This window comes from Ichthyophthirius multifiliis (genome assembly GCF_000220395.1).
Source record: "Ichthyophthirius multifiliis unplaced genomic scaffold scaff_1120509251275, whole genome shotgun sequence".
Taxonomy (NCBI): Eukaryota; Ciliophora; class Oligohymenophorea; order Hymenostomatida; genus Ichthyophthirius; species Ichthyophthirius multifiliis.
Genome location: NW_004086033.1, coordinates 12,248 through 30,662, shown reverse-complemented (window position 1 = coordinate 30,662; position 18,415 = coordinate 12,248). Strand labels below are relative to the sequence as shown.

The 18,415-nt window shown below is 21.7% G+C and overlaps 4 protein-coding genes across 4 annotated transcripts, besides 36 other annotated features; 1 reads left to right on the top strand and 3 right to left on the bottom strand. All coding sequences in view use genetic code 6, as the record gives it.

Moving 5' to 3' along the window:
• Positions 1 to 123: 123 nt before the first annotated feature.
• Positions 124 to 185: a microsatellite.
• Positions 138 to 187: a microsatellite.
• Positions 188 to 211: 24 nt separating this feature from the next.
• Positions 212 to 280: a microsatellite.
• A 23-nt stretch (positions 281 to 303) lies between these two features.
• Positions 304 to 343: a microsatellite.
• A 369-nt stretch (positions 344 to 712) lies between these two features.
• Positions 713 to 755: a microsatellite.
• Positions 756 to 757: 2 nt separating this feature from the next.
• IMG5_174100 (lysyl-tRNA synthetase, putative) lies at positions 758 to 2,732 on the bottom strand (the record flags this gene model as incomplete). The annotated part of the gene is made up of 2 exons (XM_004029687.1): positions 758 to 1,724; positions 1,889 to 2,732. 2 exons carry the CDS (start codon positions 2,730 to 2,732, stop codon positions 787 to 789), a joined length of 1,782 nt encoding a protein of 593 aa, XP_004029735.1. The 3' UTR covers positions 758 to 786.
• Positions 1,742 to 1,866: a microsatellite.
• Positions 1,766 to 1,866: a microsatellite.
• Positions 1,768 to 1,858: a microsatellite.
• Positions 1,776 to 1,867: a microsatellite.
• Positions 1,821 to 1,864: a microsatellite.
• Positions 2,733 to 2,854: 122 nt separating the features above from the next.
• Positions 2,855 to 2,899: a microsatellite.
• A 93-nt stretch (positions 2,900 to 2,992) lies between these two features.
• Positions 2,993 to 3,030: a microsatellite.
• A 114-nt stretch (positions 3,031 to 3,144) lies between these two features.
• Positions 3,145 to 3,226: a microsatellite.
• Positions 3,156 to 3,217: a microsatellite.
• Positions 3,227 to 3,556: 330 nt separating the features above from the next.
• Positions 3,557 to 3,583: a microsatellite.
• Positions 3,584 to 3,600: 17 nt separating this feature from the next.
• On the bottom strand, positions 3,601 to 6,166 carry IMG5_174090 (ubiquitin-conjugating enzyme family protein, putative; the record flags this gene model as incomplete). Its single annotated transcript, XM_004029686.1, has 4 exons — positions 3,601 to 4,323; positions 4,426 to 4,941; positions 5,723 to 5,835; positions 5,923 to 6,166. 4 exons carry the CDS (start codon positions 6,164 to 6,166, stop codon positions 3,835 to 3,837), a joined length of 1,362 nt encoding a protein of 453 aa, XP_004029734.1. The 3' UTR covers positions 3,601 to 3,834.
• Positions 4,328 to 4,402: a microsatellite.
• Positions 4,354 to 4,398: a microsatellite.
• Positions 5,054 to 5,089: a microsatellite.
• Positions 5,054 to 5,091: a microsatellite.
• Positions 5,338 to 5,413: a microsatellite.
• Positions 5,398 to 5,490: a microsatellite.
• A 565-nt stretch (positions 6,167 to 6,731) lies between the features above and the next one.
• Positions 6,732 to 6,765: a microsatellite.
• Positions 6,766 to 8,164: 1,399 nt separating this feature from the next.
• Positions 8,165 to 8,224: a microsatellite.
• Positions 8,225 to 8,294: 70 nt separating this feature from the next.
• Positions 8,295 to 8,361: a microsatellite.
• A 397-nt stretch (positions 8,362 to 8,758) lies between these two features.
• Positions 8,759 to 8,822: a microsatellite.
• Positions 8,772 to 8,822: a microsatellite.
• A 1,532-nt stretch (positions 8,823 to 10,354) lies between these two features.
• Positions 10,355 to 10,436: a microsatellite.
• A 1,228-nt stretch (positions 10,437 to 11,664) lies between these two features.
• Positions 11,665 to 11,695: a microsatellite.
• Positions 11,678 to 11,730: a microsatellite.
• Positions 11,690 to 11,744: a microsatellite.
• Positions 11,693 to 11,737: a microsatellite.
• A 75-nt stretch (positions 11,745 to 11,819) lies between the features above and the next one.
• IMG5_174080 (phospholipid-translocating p-type flippase family protein, putative) lies at positions 11,820 to 15,035 on the top strand (the record flags this gene model as incomplete). The annotated part of the gene is made up of 5 exons (XM_004029685.1): positions 11,820 to 12,948; positions 12,996 to 14,042; positions 14,099 to 14,521; positions 14,566 to 14,722; positions 14,786 to 15,035. 5 exons carry the CDS (start codon positions 11,820 to 11,822, stop codon positions 15,033 to 15,035), a joined length of 3,006 nt encoding a protein of 1,001 aa, XP_004029733.1.
• Positions 14,747 to 14,784: a microsatellite.
• A 213-nt stretch (positions 15,036 to 15,248) lies between the features above and the next one.
• Positions 15,249 to 15,276: a microsatellite.
• A 640-nt stretch (positions 15,277 to 15,916) lies between these two features.
• IMG5_174070 (hypothetical protein) lies at positions 15,917 to 17,568 on the bottom strand. The gene is made up of 3 exons (XM_004029684.1): positions 16,705 to 17,568; positions 16,238 to 16,663; positions 15,917 to 16,131 (listed from the first exon to the last, which is right to left on the bottom strand). The coding sequence occupies exons 1-3, from the start codon at positions 17,512 to 17,514 to the stop codon at positions 16,021 to 16,023; spliced, it is 1,347 nt and encodes a 448-aa protein (XP_004029732.1). The 5' UTR covers positions 17,515 to 17,568; the 3' UTR covers positions 15,917 to 16,020.
• Positions 16,144 to 16,233: a microsatellite.
• Positions 17,569 to 17,685: 117 nt separating the features above from the next.
• Positions 17,686 to 17,745: a microsatellite.
• Positions 17,687 to 17,744: a microsatellite.
• Positions 17,746 to 18,415: the final 670 nt, after the last annotated feature.

Here is an 18,415-nt window from a genome sequence, read left to right as displayed (position 1 = left end):
ATTATATTTTATATTTTAAAAAATATATAATTATATTATATATTATATCTAAAAATAAATAATAAATTTTTATTAGTATATTTTTATTTAAAAATTAATTATTTTTTGTAATTTTATATTTTTTAATTCAATAATTTTTTTTATTTCAATATAATCATATTATTTTTATTTAATAAATTAATATTATACAATATATAAAATATTTTTTTTTTTTTTTAATTTATACTATTATATATTTAATAAATTTTTAAATTTATATTTATTTTTTTAATATAATTTTACATATTATAAAATAAATACCATATTAATTAATATTATTTTTAGATTAATAATGATATTTTTATTATATAATTTATACACTTAAATAATATAAATTAATATTTATTTATCATAATACTAAAATTATATTAAATTTATCTATACTTTTTTAGTAATTTCAATAAATTTTTCATATTATTAATCACATTTAATTCATATAAATATTTGATCTTTTTATAAAAGAAACTCAACTAATTAACTTTAAGATATCTTATTATTTAAAATATAATTTTTTTTTTTATTTTTATCTATAAATAAAAACTACCTAATAATCCCTTATATTCATTCATAATAATAAATTTATAATAATAAAATAATAATATAATATATTATTTTTCATATAAATATCTCTATAAAAAATTTACTAATAAATAAAATTTTTAAAGAAATACATAAAAAAGAAAAAAAAAAGAAAAAAAAGAAAAAAAAAAAAAAAACACACACTCACAAAAAAAAATAACAAAAAAATCAATTTTAATTATTATTATTATTAGTATTCTTTTGTTGTTCAATAATAGGTTTCATAGCTGGGAATAGCAAGACTTCTTAAATATTAATATTATCAGTTAAAAGCATTACTAATCTATCAATACCTAAACCCCAACCACCAGTAGGTGGTAAAGCATGCTCTAAGCAGTCACAAAAGTCCTTATCATATCCCATAGCTTCCACATCGCCTTATTTCTTATCTTCAATTTGTTAAACAAAGATTTTTCTTTACCTAAATGGGTCATTTAGTTCTGTAAAAGCATTACATAATTCATAATAATTCACGAAAAGTTCGAATCTTTCAGTCAAACCGGGCTTACTTCTATGCCATTTAGCAAGTGGAGACATTATTTAGGGATGTTCAGTAATAAAAGTAGGGTTTTTAAGATCAACTTCGATAAAATGACCAACTAACTTGTCAATAAGTCTTGATATAGTCCTTGGATTGGCACAATCTACCTTATGCTTTTTCGCAAGTTCATCAAAGAACTTCAGGGCTTCTTCACTTTCCAAATCAGTAGGCAGCTGAATACCTCCAAGTTTCTAACTTAAAGTTTCCATCATAGGAAGTCTCTTAAAAGGTGGTGTAAAATCAATTTCATAAGAAACATCAGGCTTATCTTTTCCTTAAGGATGGAAGACTATTTTATAAGAACCAGTAATTGATTTAACTAAATTAGATAATAGGTCTTCAGTTAAATTCATCAAATCTTCATAATCAGCATAAGCCTAATAAAACTCACAGGAAGTAAATTCTGGATTATGTGTTTAATCAATAGATTCATTTCTGAATTATTTACCCATTTCATATACTCTTTCTAAACCACCTACAACGAGTGTTTTTAGGTACAATTCAGGAGCAATTCTCATATATATATCTAAGTTTAGATCGTTGTGATGAGTGATAAAAGGACGAGCTAGTAAATTATAAATAAAATATAAGATATGAAAAAAACTAATAAATATAAATATAAAAATATATATAAAATTATATATAAAATAAAATATAAAATTATATATATATATATATATATATATATATATATATATATATATAAAATTGAATATATGTATGTTTTACCGGTAGCACCACCAGGAATCATATTCATCATAGGAGTTTCAACTTCAAGAAAACCTCTATCATCTAGGTATTTTTTTACGTACTAGATTATTTTAGTTCTCGTAATGAAAACATTTCTTATTTAAGGATTCATTATTAAATCTAAATATCTTTTTCTATATCTAGTTTCTTAGTCCTTTAAACCTGTGTGTAATGAAGGTAACATATGTAAACAAGGGGATAATAATTAGATTTTCCCAGGAGCAATAGAAAGTTCTCCGTTTTTACTTCTATGAGGTCTTCCAGTAACTCCAATTATATCACCTCTTCTAAAGACTGAATGTGCTTAATCGAAATCACCTATTTCATGTAATTATTTATTACATAAAACCTATAAACGGGTTCCTTCTTGACGAACATCATAGAAGACTAAAGCTTTTCCGGCCGCTCTAATGTTGGTAATACGAGCGCCTAATGAGACATTTTTTTCAATAAAAGTACCGTTTTCTTTTAATTAGGAATCAAATTCGGCTATAAATTCAGCTATAGTGTGGGTCACATGGAATTTGTGGGGATAAGGAACTATAGTCTTGGTTTACATGTATGTTTGGATTTATTTCGAACGATTTTCATAATAGGCAGCTGGGTCAAGTTCTTCTTCGGGTTTTTCGTCTTTCTTTTTTTCTTTTTAGGGATTTTCTTTTTCTTTTTATTATTTTAGTTATTATTTTTCGGCTTTTTCTTTAGCGGCTTTTTCGGCTTTAAGTCTCTTTTTTTGGGCGTTTTTAGACTCTTAATTTGGGTCTTCTTTGGATTCTTCTATTTCTTAACTAGGAGGGTCTTGGGGTTATTTCTAATCAGACATTTTATATATAGGAGTTTTAATAAAATAATTGTATTTTTATTTGTTTATTAATATATTATTTGGTATTTGGAAAATTAAGTTTTTTATTTAAATTAAAATATCTTTTGCTTTTATCATTTTTAATTTTTTAATATATAAGTTATTTTTAATTAAAGTGTCATTTTTTATAGTTATTATATTTATTTTATATTAAATAAATAATTTTGTTCTTTATTTTATTTAGACAATAATTATTTTTTTATATATATAATTGCTTTTTTTAATTAATTTATTTTTAATCTAATTAATATATATTTAAACATAAATAAACTAATTAAAATTATAGTTTTTATTGAATAGAATAAATTACCTTTTAATAAAATAAAATATTATAATTTTATTTTTGGAAAATCGGATAACAATATATTTTTCAAAGTATTTAATAAGTATTTTAATAAATCTATTGAAAAGTATTTAATAAGTCTATTGACAAGTATTTAATAAGTATTTAATAAATCTAAATATATTAAAATAGTAAATTTTTACTTATTTATTTCTTTCTTTTTGGTTAATTAAAAAAAAAAAAAAGGAAATATTTAAAGGAACATCTCATTTATATAACACTATTAGGGCATTTCTAAAAATGTTTTTTTAATTAAAATTTATAAATATTGCTTAAATAAATTTAATATCTTAAAATTAATTATTTTTTAGCAATTAAATTTGTTTTTCTTATTTAATTTTTAAATTCTTATTATAAAATTTTCTATAATATTTTTTTTTTTTGATTTCATTAAATTTTTAATAAAAAATGGATAATTAAAATATTCTAAAGATTAATTCCCTTTTTTTTTTTTTTTTTTTTTTTTTTTAACAAATGGATTACAATTTAATAAAATTTGTATTTAAGGTTACAATATTTAATAAAATTTGTATTTAACATCATTTACTTTTTTATATAAAAAAAACAAAAGGGACTGGGCCAAATTTATTCTCAATTGGAAATTATTGAAATTATATTTTAATTATTAAAAAAAATTTTAAAGGAATAAAATATAATATTAAAAAGTCCTAAAATATGAATGAATATATTATTTTTTTAAAAAAATGTTCCCAAAAATAATCATCTATAATCAGGACTTCTTTCTCTTTATCTATCATAACCTCTTTCTACACCTCTACCTTCATAATGATTACCACTTCTTCCATTTTTATGTAAATCTTCATTTCTATCATATCTATTATTATAATACCTATCCCCTTTATTACTAAAATTATCATATCTAGTACTACTTCTTTATCCATTAAACTCATTTCTTTTATTATCATATCTAGAATAATCATATCTATCATTCCTTGAATAATCGTTTCTATCAAAATCATAATTATATTTATTTTTTTCATTCTAATACCTATTTTGGTAAAAATCATTATTAGAATAATTTCTATTGTATCCTCTATTATTGTCATAATAATCATAGTTTTATCTCTTTTATTTAGATGCTGCTATATCTACTTTTATTTATCTACCATCAATTTCCTCCCCACCTTTTTTCAATGCTTTTTTTACGCCAGAAACATCTGCGAATTCTACATGTCCGAACCCTCTACTCTATATATATATATATAAAAATACGCATATATATATATAAAAATACTCATATATATAAAAATACACATATATATATATATTTTTAATAAAATTATGAATTACTTTCCCATCTTATTAGGCTACACGGGCATCTATAATTTCACCACACGACTAGAAAAACTTTCTGAGGTCTTCGGAGCCTGTTTTAAAGGAAAGGTTACCCACAAAAATAGTTTTTTGCGTTTCATCTAGAATACTACCCATTCTTTCATATCTAGGTTTGATTTTCTCAATAGCTAAGTATCTTCCCAAGAAGTTGATGTTGCTATTTTCGATTGCTTTTATACTGCTTTCTTCCGATTTGAAAGTTACGAAGGCTAATCCTTTAGATCTTCCGTCGTTTTCTCTTAAAAGATTCATCTTTTCAACACGACCAAAGTTCTTTTCGAGGAAACTAATAATCTCGTTCTCATTAGCTTAAAAATTTAAGCCTTTAACAATGACTTCGTTCTTACTTTCTTCTATTCTAGAAGGATTAGAATGAGAAGAAGAACGAGAAGATTTATGCTTTCGAGAACGCTTTTCTTTATGACGAGATTTTTTTTAAGCTTCTTCACTACGGTGTCGGTTTTATGAAGACTTTTTTTTTTATTAATTTTTAATGTTTTTGTTGATAGTTTTACTTTTTTTTAACGATGCCTTTCTTCTTCGTATTTTTGAGGCTTATCAAGATATTAAACATTTGGATTTCTTTTTTTTTTTTTTTTTTTTTTAATTTTTTTTTTTTAAATATATAATCAATTATTTTTGTTTAACTTAGTTTTTTGACATTTATTGTTGTTTTTTTTGTTTTTTTATTTAAAATAATATTTTTTTGTAAATGAATAAAATAATATATAATTAGTTTTTTTTTTTTTTTTTTTTTATTAAAAATAAAATATTATTTTTCTCTCTCCTCCTAAATATATATTAGACACAAATTATTTAAAAAAAAAATATAAATATTTAAATATCTAATTCCTTATATTGTATACCAAAATAAATATATACTAAAAAAAAAAATATAAACAAATTAATAAATAAATAAAAATAAATATATAATATTAAAATATTTATATATACATATATATTAAAATATAATAATAAAATATTTATAAATACAAATTATATTTAAATATAACTAAAAATTCATTCATATTTAAATTTTATCAAGTAAAATAAATAGTTCGTCTGCCGCAATTTATAACATTTCATAAAAATTACTTTTTTTTTATTAAAATATATTCGCTATTTCATAATTATGCTCACAAATCAAACTATCATAGTTACAAAATCCCATATTTTCCTTACCCTCCTTTATCCATTACTAAACACATTCTTTTATTACCATTTTCTTCAAGAAAAAATGCAATTTAACTACTTCTTGGAATTCAACTGGTATATTTTTCAAAACATCACACATACAATGCACTACATTCCAATACTTAACAATATTCGAATATCCCATATTACATTTTTATCCATTTACTGTCCCTTTATACTAATCATAATAAGGTTCATTAAAATATACATCTTCATTCATAATTAAGCTCTATATACTTACTAAAACTTAACAAATACTCGAAAATTAAGAATTCCAATTTTCACAAGAATCCCCTTCCCAAGTTCCTAGAAGAGAAAGGCAAACTAAACCATTCTAATATAGATTTGGGTTGAATCTTATTTTTTGGTTTTTAGTGGATAAAAAAGATACTTTAGGCGGACTACTTGGATATTATTCTGGAATAAAAATATCAAAGAAAAAAGCTCCGTGTGCATATGGAGTTTATTCAGAACCGAAAATTAAGGCTTTCATAACGTCCATTCTTTAAATGTCATATATTAGAAAAATACTGTTTGTAGAATTTAAGGGGAGAAATTTTTATAATTAACAAATTTCGTTTTTTAGGCGAGTTATTTTAGCCTATAATGTCGAACATAATATTACATATGATGTTTTTTGAATTTCATTTTAAAAAAAATGCCCTTTTTCTAATATAGGCATTTATTTTACCCTATATTTTGTTAATAATTGGGTATAATTATCTAGTTTTATATCTTTTTCTATATATTCTTCAGTTATTTCTATTTTATTTTCCTCGAAAACTAACTTCATGCTCATTTTAGGTGTATATTTTCTATTAAAAGGAATGTTTTCCCATCTCTATATATATTTATTACCATTATTTAATACAACAATTTTAAATTCGAATTCTTCATGCTATTTAAATTCGACTTATCTTTCCCATTTTGGGTATATTTACTCATTTGTATATAAAAATAGTCCCTTTTCAATATCCCAATTACCCAAAACGTCTTTATCTCCTAAAATACAGACTTATTAGCCATATATAGTTTAAACTTATGCCTAGAAAAGGATTTGAATCATATTTTTTTTATTTTTTATTTAATTTTTTTTTAATTATACTAATTATATATATATATAATATTTTTTTTTTTTTTCTTTTTTTTGGTTCGTTCAATCATCAACAGATATTCTTATTTCAAATTAATTCTTTTTATCTTCTTTTTTACAAAAATGGAAAACATTCAAAAGTACTTCCAATTTGGTATTTTCTCCCAAATTTAAACTAATCCCAATACCAGAACTTCCCCTAAACTTACTAATAAATCCCTTCTAATTAATACAACAACCAATATTTCCCCTTTATCGCCAAAAAATACCCCCATGTATAAAATAAAACGGAATAATACCCGTATTATAGAACCCTGGGAAGTCATAAAGGTTAAGTTTTAGTGAAGATTTAGTATAAAAATGAAAGTTAGATAAGAAATATCCGTCCTAATTATCTTCAGGATCTATATCAACTACTCCCCTAATCGAATTAATTAAAAAGCAGTCATTAATTTATAATTTGGGGCAAAATAAAGACTTAACTAGACCTTAATTAAGTGAAAATTCCATATTAATAAATCTAAAAGAACTGTTGATTTTTTAAGTTTTTAAACTTGAAAATTATTTAAAATTTATTTCTTCTTTTAAAAAAGGAGAACTTGAAAAAACGAAACTTCGCCCATAAAATTAAAAGAGTTCCCTTTATGAGTTTTTCTATATGAAATATTATTATTTATATGTTAAAATTTAAACGAGTTTTTAAAAGAAGGAACAAAATCTTCCATTAAAACCATTTTTTTGTCGTTTATTTCATTCTTCCTAAATGAATATTCATAAAAAAAACTAGATTTATCATCTCTAGTGTATTTTAAAATAAAAGAATTAGAGTTTTCAATACATTTTTTAGTTAAAAGTGCTTATTATTACTAAAATTATAAAAAATAGCAATTTTAAGTTTAATAATTTCTTAAAAAATTCACAGGAATATACCATTGAAAATTCCATTAACTTTATTTTGATTTATTTAACGCCTTATTATACTCAAATTATACTTTATCGAATAAACCTAATACATTTCTAAATCCTATATTACCTGTTAAAGATGCCTAACCGAATCTATCCAATTAATGAGAAAGAGAAGCATAATAAGGAGATGAGTTTTTATAATTGAAATTTATATTTATGCTATTTTCTTCTTCCTATGGTTTTAGATCAACTGTTATTTCTTTAAATATATCGTATTTTTAGAATATTTGGATAGTTTTTTAAATGTCATGTATTAACTCCGGAAGAGTGAAGTCTTTTTTTGGAATTTTGGAAGATATTTAACTGAATATTTGGGATGGAGTTCGATAAGGTATGTTTGTGTGGGTTATTGTGGCTGATTTTATACGGTCGTTTATATTTTAGCTATTTTTGTTTATTTCTGATAATAATTCTAATAATCTTTCTTCGTTCATTTTTTTATTATTTATTTTTTTTAGATATTTTATTTATTATTTTTTACAAAGTTTTATTTATTTTTTTAGAAAAAAAAATAAAAAAATATTAACTATTTTTTTTTTTGAAAAAAAAACAAAATTAATATATAAAAGCTTATATATATATATATATATATATATATATATATATATATATTTATATATTATATATTTATATATATAATTTTTTAAAAAAAAATATTCTATATGAAATCTTTTTTATATAAGTATATACAATACCAATTAAAATATTATTTTATATATAATGATTATGTTATAAAATATATTTTTTTTTAATTTTATCCATATATTTTTAATTTTATATTTGTCGAAAATATATTTAAGAAAAAGTTTTTTATTTTTTTTAAAAATAAATGATAAAACTATTATATAGATTAATCTTCTTATTAAAGTCTAAAATAAATAAAATTAATTAAAAATTCTTTATATAAAAAGAATTATAAAATATATATTATAATAATAGTATAACATATAAAAAAATTATGGAATAAATTTAATATTTATTTTTGTAATTTTGGTTTTGTTTTTTAATTAAATAAGCCAAAAAAATATAATGTAGTATAAAAATATTAATATATATATATATATAAATATATATATATATATATATATATATAAATATAATCTTTATTTATTTATATATTTTATATAAACTTTTATTTCCTTACATTTTTTTGTGTTAATAAATTATTTAATTTAAATATTTAACCTAAAATAAAAAACATAATGTTTAAAAGTAATGTTTTTAAAAAACAAACAAAATAAAGTGTAATATTGTAAAATAATATTAACTAATAATAATTTATTTATGTATATTTAAAAAATAAATAAATAAATATAGATTAATAAGAACTCAATGTATTTTTTAAATAAAATAATTTTATTAAATTATTATTTACAATCTAAATGTAAATAAAATAGATATATTTACGTTTGAAAAACATTATATTATTATTTGTTATTTTAAAAAAAATAAATATAAAAAAATAATAATATTATAAATTTTATTTATAACAAAAAAAAAATTGAATAAATAATCAAAAGAACTTGAAAAAGGCCTTTTGAAACTTTTAGACTACAGAATTTATTCTTAAAACATATTTTTACATTAAAAAGAAAAATATGAAAACAAACCTAAAAAAACCTTACCTAATACTCCCTAACTTATTATAAAATTTTAATAATAAACCAATTATGAATATGATAAACTATTAAATTTCTATACAGTTCGCCAATAATAATTTAAAAATCAGTTAAAGTTTCTTAAAAGCCCAAAATAAAAATCTCCTTTCTATAAGCGTCTATCTACTATAAAAATATAAAAAGAAGTATAAACATACTTAAAAAAATTCCCATAAATTCCCAAAAAAATATAAACATAACACTAAGAATAATTAATATGGAAAAAAAAGGAATATAATGATGAAAAGAAGTAGAATGACGAAAAAAAAAAACGAAGAATATCCAATATAATTTCTATATATAATATACAAGACTTTTAATCAAAAAAATAAATAAAAAGTTAAAATCATATTGAAAAATATAAAATCGAAAAACATAAAAATCTTCCAAAAATAAAACTTTAGACGATTCCTTAGGAAATGCATTCACCTTCTTCTCCTTAAAAATAAAATGGATGTTTTGAAGAAAGCTTACACAAAATTAGTTCTTATTTGTAAGTTTAAATCAAGGAAAATGATGTTTTAGTATAATATTCGAGAAATTCTACTTATAATGAGGATTAACTGACATTTTATTTAATGAAATTATATCAAAAAAGTGCAGGTGTGGCTGACAAAAGTAAGATTACACTAGAATTAGGTCAAATTAAATTAAATTAGAATGTTTTAGAAACTGTGTTGGAAATTTTTATTAGAAAAATGAAAGAATTAAGTTTTTAATAAAAACTAATTAAAAAATTCGAAGAAAAATACATATCAAACATGCAATAAATAATGTCAAAATAAACCATACATAAATTAGGTAATGAAAAATAAGAATTCTAGTAAAAAAATACTCGAAAATCTGTGCTATGAAAAACTCATAGTCAAAAAATTCGATGAAGAAATAATAGAACAAGTCTACATTTAAGCCATTAATTTAATATAGGATTAAACTAAAATAATATAATTATTTTTCATGAAAAATTATAAGGTATATAAATATAGATAAATATATATATATAAATATATATATATTTTTATTTATATTTTATATATATATATATATATAAATATTTTCATATTAATTGATTTTATTTTAAAAAATAAAATACAAATATATTTAAAGGTATAATTGTATCTCCTGTAGATTTTTATCTTATAAAAAGTTCATGTTTAAAAATTTTAAGATAAAATAAAATATAAAAGCCAATAATATATGAAATAATAAACAAAATAGAAAACTAAAGGAATTTCTTTTTTATATATGACTATAATAATTTAAAAAGTTAATTCATATAATTATGTTTAAAAAACAAAAAAATAATAGGCCATTTTCTTGATCCTACATATACATAAATAGGAAATTTTTTTAATGAATTATTTTCTTTTTTATATGGAACTAATAAAATACTTGATGTAATCATTTTCCTGCATAATAAGTTTAAAATTTAAAATATTCCCAATTCTTTTTTCGAAGAACTTCAAGAAATAATCATTGAAATTATTGGCAAATAAAAATACAAGCCTAATTTATATTAAAAAGATCTCGTTTTGAAATTCTAGAGATTAATGTAAAAAAATGGCACTTTAGACCTAAGTTATCTTAATTTTAACGAATGTTCAACTAACCTTACTAAGTCTGTTATAGATTGGTGTGAGAACTAGTTTATTGAGTCTAATTTACCTAAAAATTTAAAAGAAATAGATATTATTAATCCAAAATTAATTGATGAGTATTTATTTTTAACATTATGTGAATAAGAAATGTTATTTAATATTTATGATTTTGAAGCTGCTTTTGTATATTTTAATATTTTTGATGTTAAGGAAGTTTTTTCGTTTTGGCTTAAAGGATTAGAAGAAATTTTTAGATAAAATAATGTCTTTTATAGTTAGGAAATTCTTAATTATTTTAAATTATGTTCAAATTTATGAATAATTAATTGTACTATTATTTTATGTAAATAGAAAAAATAGCTTTAATATAAATATTTATACTATTTTATATGATATATTAATTAAAATATATATATATATATATTTTATATAAAAAATTATAAATTAATAAAAGTTTTTATTATAATAAATAAAGAATCACTATTAGAATTTATTTTTTTATAATTTTTATTTATTTATTATTACAATCAAAATAAAAAAAAATATTTAAAATAAAATTAATATATAATTATATATTATTTTTATTAAATTATATATGAATCCTTTAACTTTCAAAAATTAATAAATAATTCCTCCTTTAAAAGAAAAAAATAAGATCTTAAATATTTAAAAAATCCATTTCACAAAATAAATTAAAAATTAAATACATTAAAAATATTTTATTATAATAACATAATAATATTTATATTAATAAATAAAAAAATAAAAAAATAAAAAAGTAAAACTTAAAAGAAAAAAATTAAAAAAAAGCAAAAAAAAAGCCAAACCAAACATAAAAAAATGGGCATCTTTTCACGAAGATTAATCAACTATAATCAAGACCGCTAATTTAAAGCATTTGTCTAAGAAAATAAAGAAGAAAAATCATATCCTTCAAATTTTATAAAAACATCCCGGTATAATTTAATAGACTTTCTTCCATTGTCTCTCTTAATACAATTCCAGCGATATGCGAATATCTACTTTTTGATAACCGCAATATTACAAAGCATTCCTGAAATATCTCCCCTATCTCCTTTCGTAGCAATAGCCCCATTAGTTTTCGTATTAGCCATATCTATGATTCGAGAAGGCTATGAAGATTACTAAAGGCATGTATCAGATAATGAGTAAAATTACTAACAAAAGACCACCTAAATAATAGTATAAAACCGCTCTGAAATCTAACTCCCTTATGCCAGAATCAATGTAGGAGACATTCTCAAAATCACTAAAGATACTTCTTTTCCTGCTGATATGCTAGTATTAGGATCTGAGTTAGGTGGTCCTTGTTATATAGAAACAGGTGCTTTGGATGGAGAAAAAAATTTAAAACCGAGATGTGCTTTGGCAAATACAGCTCGCTTTTTTGATACCAAATCAGGTTTTTTCGACACTAATAATTCCTTCCATTTAGAAGTATAGGCAAAGGCTCCTGATTAGAATCCCAATAGATTTGAAGGTGCGATTAAATTTTATCTTAAAAATGAATCCGAAACAGAGGATAAATTTGTACCTTCTAATGCTAAATAATTACTACCAAGAGGGGCTTTTTTGAGAAATACTGAGTATATTTACGGCGTAGTCGTTTATACAGGCATGGATACTAAAATTATGAGAAATTCAGAATCCGCGAAGGCTAAATGTTCCGATATGGAGAAAAAGATGAACACTTTTATACTTGGAATTCTTATTTTTTAACTCACTTGTGCCTTCGTGATGTCATCTTGTCATTTTGTGTGGCTGAGAACTAACAAAAATATATATCCTTACTTGAATTTAACTGAAAATAATGTAACACCTGCACTTTCTGCCCTTTTTGTTTTTTTTTCTTATTTTATTCTTTTCAATACTATGATTCCGATTTCTCTTGTAGTTTCTTTAGAAATGGTTAAGGTAGCTTAATCATATTTTATTACTAAAGATGAACGTAAAAATAATATTCAAGCATTTTATTTAAATTATAATATAAAAAAGTTATGTATTCACCTCATAATGATAAAATGCCAAAAGTACTCACATCTTCAATAAATGAAGAATTAGGTTAAGTCGAGTACATTTTTTCTGATAAAACAGGCACTTTAACACAAAACGAAATGTAGTTTAAATATTGTGTAATCGGAAATACCTTATATGGAGATAAAGTACCTATGAAAAAAGCATAAAATAAAACGGTGCCCATAAAGAATCAACCTTTATCCATCCATGAACAAAAAGCCTTGATATCAGAATTTACTTTTGAAGATTATATTTTATCAAATATTTTAACCCAAGAAGCAGATATAAAAGATAATTTTAATTTAAATTATGTAATTAAATCAAAAGATGGAAAATCTTCGTATACTTTAAAAAATCAATACGAATTATCTTGTGAATATTTCAAAGCTTTAGGAATTGCACATGAATGTATAGTTTAAAAAAATAAAGATCCATTAGACACTAAAATGTACTATTAGGGCCCTTCTCCGGACGAAATAACACTTGTAGATTGCGCCTATAATATGGGATTTACATTTACGGGAAATACTACAGACGGCGTATTAATGAAAATAAACGAAAAAGGAGGCATTCAAAAATAATATGAGTTTAAAAGATATAATATATTCGAGTTTTCATCAGATAGGAAAAGAATGACAATTATTATTGAAGATAATGGTATCATTAAAATGTATATTAAAGGCGCAGATAGTATAGTAATTAAAAGATTGGTTGGTTTTGAAGAAAATAAACCAATATTAGATAATAAACAATAGCCTTTCCTTGAAAATGCGATTAAGAAATTGACAGAATTTTCATCAGTAGGTCTTAGAACACTACTTATTGGAATAAAAATAATGTCTAGACAGGAACTTGATGCTTTTTTGAAAGAATATTAATTACTTTCAGATTCTAAAGATAGAGATACTGAAATGGCTAAATTAGCTGATAAATATGAGCAAGATTTCTATTTATTAGGTGCTACAGCTGTAGAAGATAAACTTCAAGATTAAGTACCTGAAGTAATTAATGATATGTTAAGAGCAAGTATTAATAAATACACTTAATCATACATATAATACAAAAAATATTTTTAAATATAGATATAAAAGTATGGATGTTAACAGGAGATAAACTTGAGACCGCAGAAAATATAGCAAGAAGTTGCAAATTAATATTGAATGATTTCGAATGTTTAACAATAAGCGCCACTGACGAGAAAATAATCCGAAAAGAACTCATGGAAATTTAATGGAGAAGGTTTAAATACTGTAAAGAAAATAAAATCAGGAAATGCTTTCTAATAGAAGGAGATGCTCTTACTAAAGTTTTCGATGAAAGAAATCCAGACTTAAAAAAAAGGTTTGTTTAAATTACCAAAGAATGTGAAAGTGTAGTTTGCTGTAGAGTTTCTCCAACCCAAAAAGCTTAAGTAGTCAGAAGTATAAAATAATAATTAGGAAAAGTTACTTTAGCAATAGGTGATGGGGCAAACGATGTAAATATGATTTAAGAAGCACATATAGGTTTATAATTTATTTATAATAATCTATATTTATATATTTTATAGGTTGTGGATTATATGGAAACGAAGGTATGAGAGCTGTTTAAAGTAGTGATTTTGCACTTGGGTAATTTAAATGTTTATGGCGACTATTATTAGTACATGGAAGATGGTCATATATAAGAATATCAGAAATGATTATTTATTTCTTTTATAAAAATATGTAAAAAAATAAAACTTTTAATATTAAATTTTTTTAAAAAAATAAATTATTTAATAAAAATAGGATTTTTACTATTCCTTAATTTTTTTTTGCTTTTTATTGCGGATTTAGTGGTTAGACAATCTTCGATGATATATACATATCTTTGTACAATTTAGTTTTTACAGCACTCCCATTAATAATAAGAGCTATTTTTGATTAAGATATAAACTATAATTATTACGATTTACCAAAAGAAGTGAAACAATCCTTGATTAAAGATGATAGAAAAAAAAAATTTAAAAAGTTTTGGAAAGTAGAAAAAAATATATGATAGATAAATTGCCTTCCTTATACTATTTGGGATAGAAGCAAACACTTTTTTCAACACCTATTTTTTTAATATCAATTATATAAGGTATAGTGCATGGTTTGATTATATATTATATAGCTTATTGGTCTATTGGAGATAAAATTTTCTTATTATAAGGCTATAATTCTGATTAATGGACTCTTTCATTAATTATTTATTCTACAGTAGTTTTGGTAATTTAATTTAATTTAATTTAATTTAAAAAATAATAATAATAAAGGTTGCTGATCTTAAAATAGCAGCAAACACAAGATATTGGACACCTATTAGTTATTTTGCATTATTCGGATCTAGTATTATTATTTATTTCCTATTTATGTTAGGTTCAGAAATAGCTGAATAAAGTTAAGTATATAGTACGCCAATAATTATGCTTTCCGGTCCACATTTTTATTTAGTTCTTTTTATTATTGTAGCCGGAATTTGGACTTTTGATGTATTTGTGACTGTCTTAAAAGAAATTTATAATGAGGAAAGTAAGGAAAAAACCTTAAGAAAATTAATGAAATAATTACCTTTTAAACAATAAGACGAAAAATGGGCACTTAAAGGGTCTCAACTTGCCGATAATAGCAATTTAAATTCTTTTTGGGAAAAACAAAGTAAAACAACTAATAAATAGAATGAAAGTTCACACAAAATTAATAATACAAATAATGAATAAGCTTAGTTTATTGAACTAGTAAACTAAGAATAAAGAGCCAATATACCAGATAAAGCTTAAAAAATTAATTCTAAAAAGGAATTAGATAAAATGTGATTATATATTATTATATGTATTTTTATAAAAAATATAAATAAATTATTATATTATTTATTTTTATAATTTAAAAAAAATTATTGTTTTAATATAAAGCTTAATTTTAAAAATAAAATAAAAATATATATCTTAATAGATATTATATTGTGTTTTGTAAATATTTATTAAAATTCATTTATATAAAAATCAAAGCTTAGAACTTTAATATTTAGCAATATTTTCAGGGGTTGGAGGAGGGAATAAATCAGGAGTAAACTTAGTAGCTTTACCCATGTTTCCTTTAATTTTCATTTTTCCCTAAAAAAATGAAAATAAAATAAAATAATAAATAAAATAAAATAAAATAAATAAATAAATAAATAAATAAATAAATAAATAAATAAATAAATAATATAAATATGACTGTCATAAACGCATTATTTGGATTTAATTTTCCCATACAAACTTAATAGAAATCTTCATCAATCATAGTAAAAGTAGCGTCTGCATTTTTATTTTCTTAGAAATCAACACAACCTTATCCATTTTTCAAATCTATTGTATAACTTTTTTTGATTGTACCCCCTTTTTTTTCTTAAATATTGAATCCGAAAGTAGCTGCTACTTTTTTTACAAGATCTTTTCCTTCTCCTCTTTCAAGGTAAACTTTCATCATACTGAAAATTTGCTCACTTTTAAGTTCATTTATTTTACTTTATTTACCTTATTATTATTCTTATTTTTCTTTTTTTAATTAAATTCTTTCTAAATTTTCATTTACCTTAGCAAAAGTATCTGAAACACTTGTTGGATATTCAGGATTTTTTTAAAAATCAGTTATTTTACTCCACTTAAAATAGATTCAAATAAAAATATAAAATTATTTTTTACATTATCTCTAACTTCTTCGGCTGTATAAGGTAAATCAAATAAATGACCAGCACTTCTTTGCCATCTCAGTTAACCAATAAATCCAGCTGCAATTTCGAAAAGAGATCCATTCTCTTCACAAGATTCATGAGCCAAATATCCTACCAAAGGAACTATATATTTAGGGTTTAAATTAGCCAAAGTTTCTTATGGTAAAACAGTTTCAGTCATTCTACTAGCTGCAATAGGCGCGATTGTATTAGCTCTAATATTTTTCTTTTCTCCTTCTCTAGCAAGAGTTTAAGTAAGACCATGAATACCCAATTTAGCAGCTGAGTAATTAGCTTAACCAAAAGATCCATAAATACCAGATCCTGAGGAAGTATTAATAATTCTTCCGAACCCTTATTCTCTCATAATATTCCAAGCAGCTTTTGTGACTGAATAAGTACCAGTCAAATGTACTTTCATGATTAAATTCCAATCATTATCAGTCATTTTTTGAAAGGAAACATCTCTTAAAATGCCTGCATTATTAATAAGAATATCCACACGTCCAAAAGCATCCATAGCAGTTTTAACAATCTTATCTCCAAATTCCACAGAATCGAAATTGGCTACAGCTTGTCCTCCTAAAGCCTTTATTTCATCGACTACTTTTTATGCTGCGTTTTGGGAAACACCATCACCTGAATGGCTTACTCCGAGGTCATTTACGATTACTTTGGCACCTTTTTAAGCGAACCATAAAGCGTATTCTCTTCCTAATCCGTTTCCGGCACCTGTTACTATGACTACACGATTATCAAATTTAATGGGTGAATTAGACATTTTATTTGAATTTTTTTTTTAGATATTTTTTAATAATTTTTTTTCTTTTTATTTAGTTATAGAATTTCTTTTATTTTATTAGAACTATTCTGTATTTTGATTTGACGTAATTATATTTAAAGTTATTAACAAGAGTCAAAATATTATATTTATAATTAAAAAAAAAAAAATTATATATATTTTAAATTAAAATTATAGATATATATTTTAATAGAATTATTAATATATATAAATTTAAAAAATAATTACTTAATATTTACATATAGATTTTACATAATTAGCATGGTTAATTCCTTTTTCAAATAATAAACTTCCATAATAAGACTTATTTTTAAAAACTGAAAAAAATCAGACTCATTACAAAAACCAGAAGTTTAATAACATAATTTGAATTATTTATATAAAACAATTAATGGCGAATGGTAATCTTAAGATAAAATTAAATGGCAAATAAATTGTAATATATTATTGAATTGGCTTATTAATAAAATTAGATTAAAATGATTGGGTAAAATTGGTAAAGAATATGTTATAATATTAATAATTAAAAGCAGCTATTATACTAGATAATAGTTTTTTTGATTTGTTTTATATTTAAATTTAAATTTAAATCCATAATTTATATAATTAAAAACTGTTAAATAATACAATAAATTTAACTTTAATAAAGACTAGTTTTTATTAAGAAAATTTTTCTTTTCTTAAGAAAAAATTCCAATCACAATATAAATCATATATATGTATAAAAATTTTCTATATTTCTACACTTATTATTAATTTTGAATTTTTATCAATTGTAAAATTTGTAGAAATTAATTCTTAAAATTTAATATAGTAATGTTTATTTGAAAAACACTATCTTCTTATATTAAATTAACTTGTTTATTTATTTATTTTTTTA